A 1,879-nucleotide genomic window follows, 5' to 3' on the forward strand; every position below is an offset into this window, starting at 1 on the left:
CTCTTAAGGTGCACTCTCACTGCACTTGCGTCACTGGGGTTCGAAAGATATTCAACGAATTTCCGAGACAAAGAATAAATTTGCTTACTTTTTGTGTATTTTGTAATACATGTATCTAAATTTTAAAAATTGGGGAAAATAACAAAACAGTGACACAGTGAACGAACCCCGCAGTGACACAAGTGCAGTGAGAGTGCGCCTGTACTCTCGAACACACACATATTATACAGACATACACATGCAAATTATCGTTTGAACAGCAGACAGATGCTTTGGGTGTTGTTATCCAGTTTAATAAATAAACAGAGTATAATGATATTCCAAAATAAACATGGTAATCATTCCCAACCAGAGCACCATCGCAGTTCCTTCCCAACGAAATGAACATTTCTTAAACCCATTCTGAGTACAAACAAGAGCATTTTACTGCAGTGCACTTTCTGTAGCTCCAACTCGAGCCTGGATTAAATCTCTACCGTATGTTCATACTGACTGTAAAATATGGACACCACTTCACTTAACCTAATAGCTTACGGCTGACAGAAGGTCTAACGATTCTGAGAACTTATTGCTTGTTGCAAACCATGGGAAAGGTCACAAAACGTAGCTCCACTCTACAAAACAGAGTTTTTAACATCTACAATGCTCTGTGTTCTGTATGTTTGTCTCCTACTATTTCTAGCATTCTCTCCTATCCAGACTACAGGACATCACAAGTTAGACAATAAGTTGTGAATTGTAGCCTGTTACAAGACACTACAATTACAAACACTTGGAATGTGATATAAACTCTACGACCACAAGCACTATCATACAAAAGCTAACATACCACAGTAGCTAAAGCTACCATAAAAACACATACATTGCAACCATACAAAAATAGCTTTGGGAATATTCAAATTCATTCTACATTCGTACACGAAGCAACTATCTGGATTAGAAGAGTTCATTTACTGTACAAAATTATCACGTGGAAACGCAGGATATATGGGGAAAAGACAGGCAGCAATGTAGGTTTATCACACATTGTCTAGCCTGGTTACATGTTATCAAGAATCGTTAAAAATTATACATAAATGCTGGTGATACAAATGCAAAAAGTTTCATACAAAATGACGATTATAACTGGTCCTGGCCTTACAACAGACGTACTTGGTACAAAATCGCTACACTGTGCCTTTTCATGACTGGTGTATTTTTGTCGACTTGTTTTTAAATTTCAGCAACATAACAAGACGTGAGCTTGGACCACAAGACCACAACTGTCCACTACACTCTGACAATGCCGCCATGTGTGAAGCTCTTCCTCTGTACAGCTGTCGTGACCACAAACGGGTCTGCCTCCCTTGTAGTACCACATGTATTAATCTACATACATCAGCATTTATACACAAGTTGTGTGGAGGTTGGTACGGCTGACACAAAGTACAAAACGTTTACAGGTTGTACTGCATTCTCAATCCTTCTCTACGCACTGTGAGATACATACACGTGACAGCAGTTATACCGGACTACACACTTCCCAGTTGACATACGGATTCACATACAACATGAAAAAGACCTACATCCCTTTAAAACCTTATCCGACCACAGACAGCACCAATATTTACAAGTGGAAATGCCGACAACTCACACAAACGACAAGTTGCGCCCACACAACCACCCAGCCCGAACCGCGTGTCGGAACCAGCCGTCTACTCGTTCTTGTGACAATAGAGGTCTTTTAGCTGTTTGAGTTCCTCAATCAGAGCCTTGTTTTGCTGTTCGAGCACAGCCACGCGATTTTCCAGACACTTGACATACTCTTTCTTCTTCTTCCGGCACTCCCTGGCTGCCACTCTGCACGGTTAACAAGAATACGAACATGTCAGGATATTTG

General features: G+C 40.6%; 1 protein-coding gene across 5 annotated transcripts in view; it reads right to left on the reverse strand.

Moving 5' to 3' along the window:
* Positions 1–271: 271 nt before the first annotated feature.
* Positions 272–1,879, reverse strand: part of LOC118424684 (cAMP-responsive element modulator-like) — a 19,330-nt gene continuing 17,722 nt past the window's right edge. For all 5 annotated transcript variants that reach the window (XM_035833365.1, XM_035833357.1, XM_035833353.1 and 2 more), the window contains one exon: positions 272–1,839. In XM_035833365.1, coding sequence (XP_035689258.1) covers positions 1,695–1,839 — 145 coding nt within the window. In that variant the 3' untranslated portion in view covers positions 272–1,694. The remainder of the gene's footprint in view (positions 1,840–1,879) is intronic.

Source organism: Branchiostoma floridae, chromosome 10 (assembly GCF_000003815.2).
Source record: "Branchiostoma floridae strain S238N-H82 chromosome 10, Bfl_VNyyK, whole genome shotgun sequence".
In the NCBI taxonomy this organism is placed as follows: domain Eukaryota; kingdom Metazoa; phylum Chordata; class Leptocardii; order Amphioxiformes; family Branchiostomatidae; genus Branchiostoma; species Branchiostoma floridae.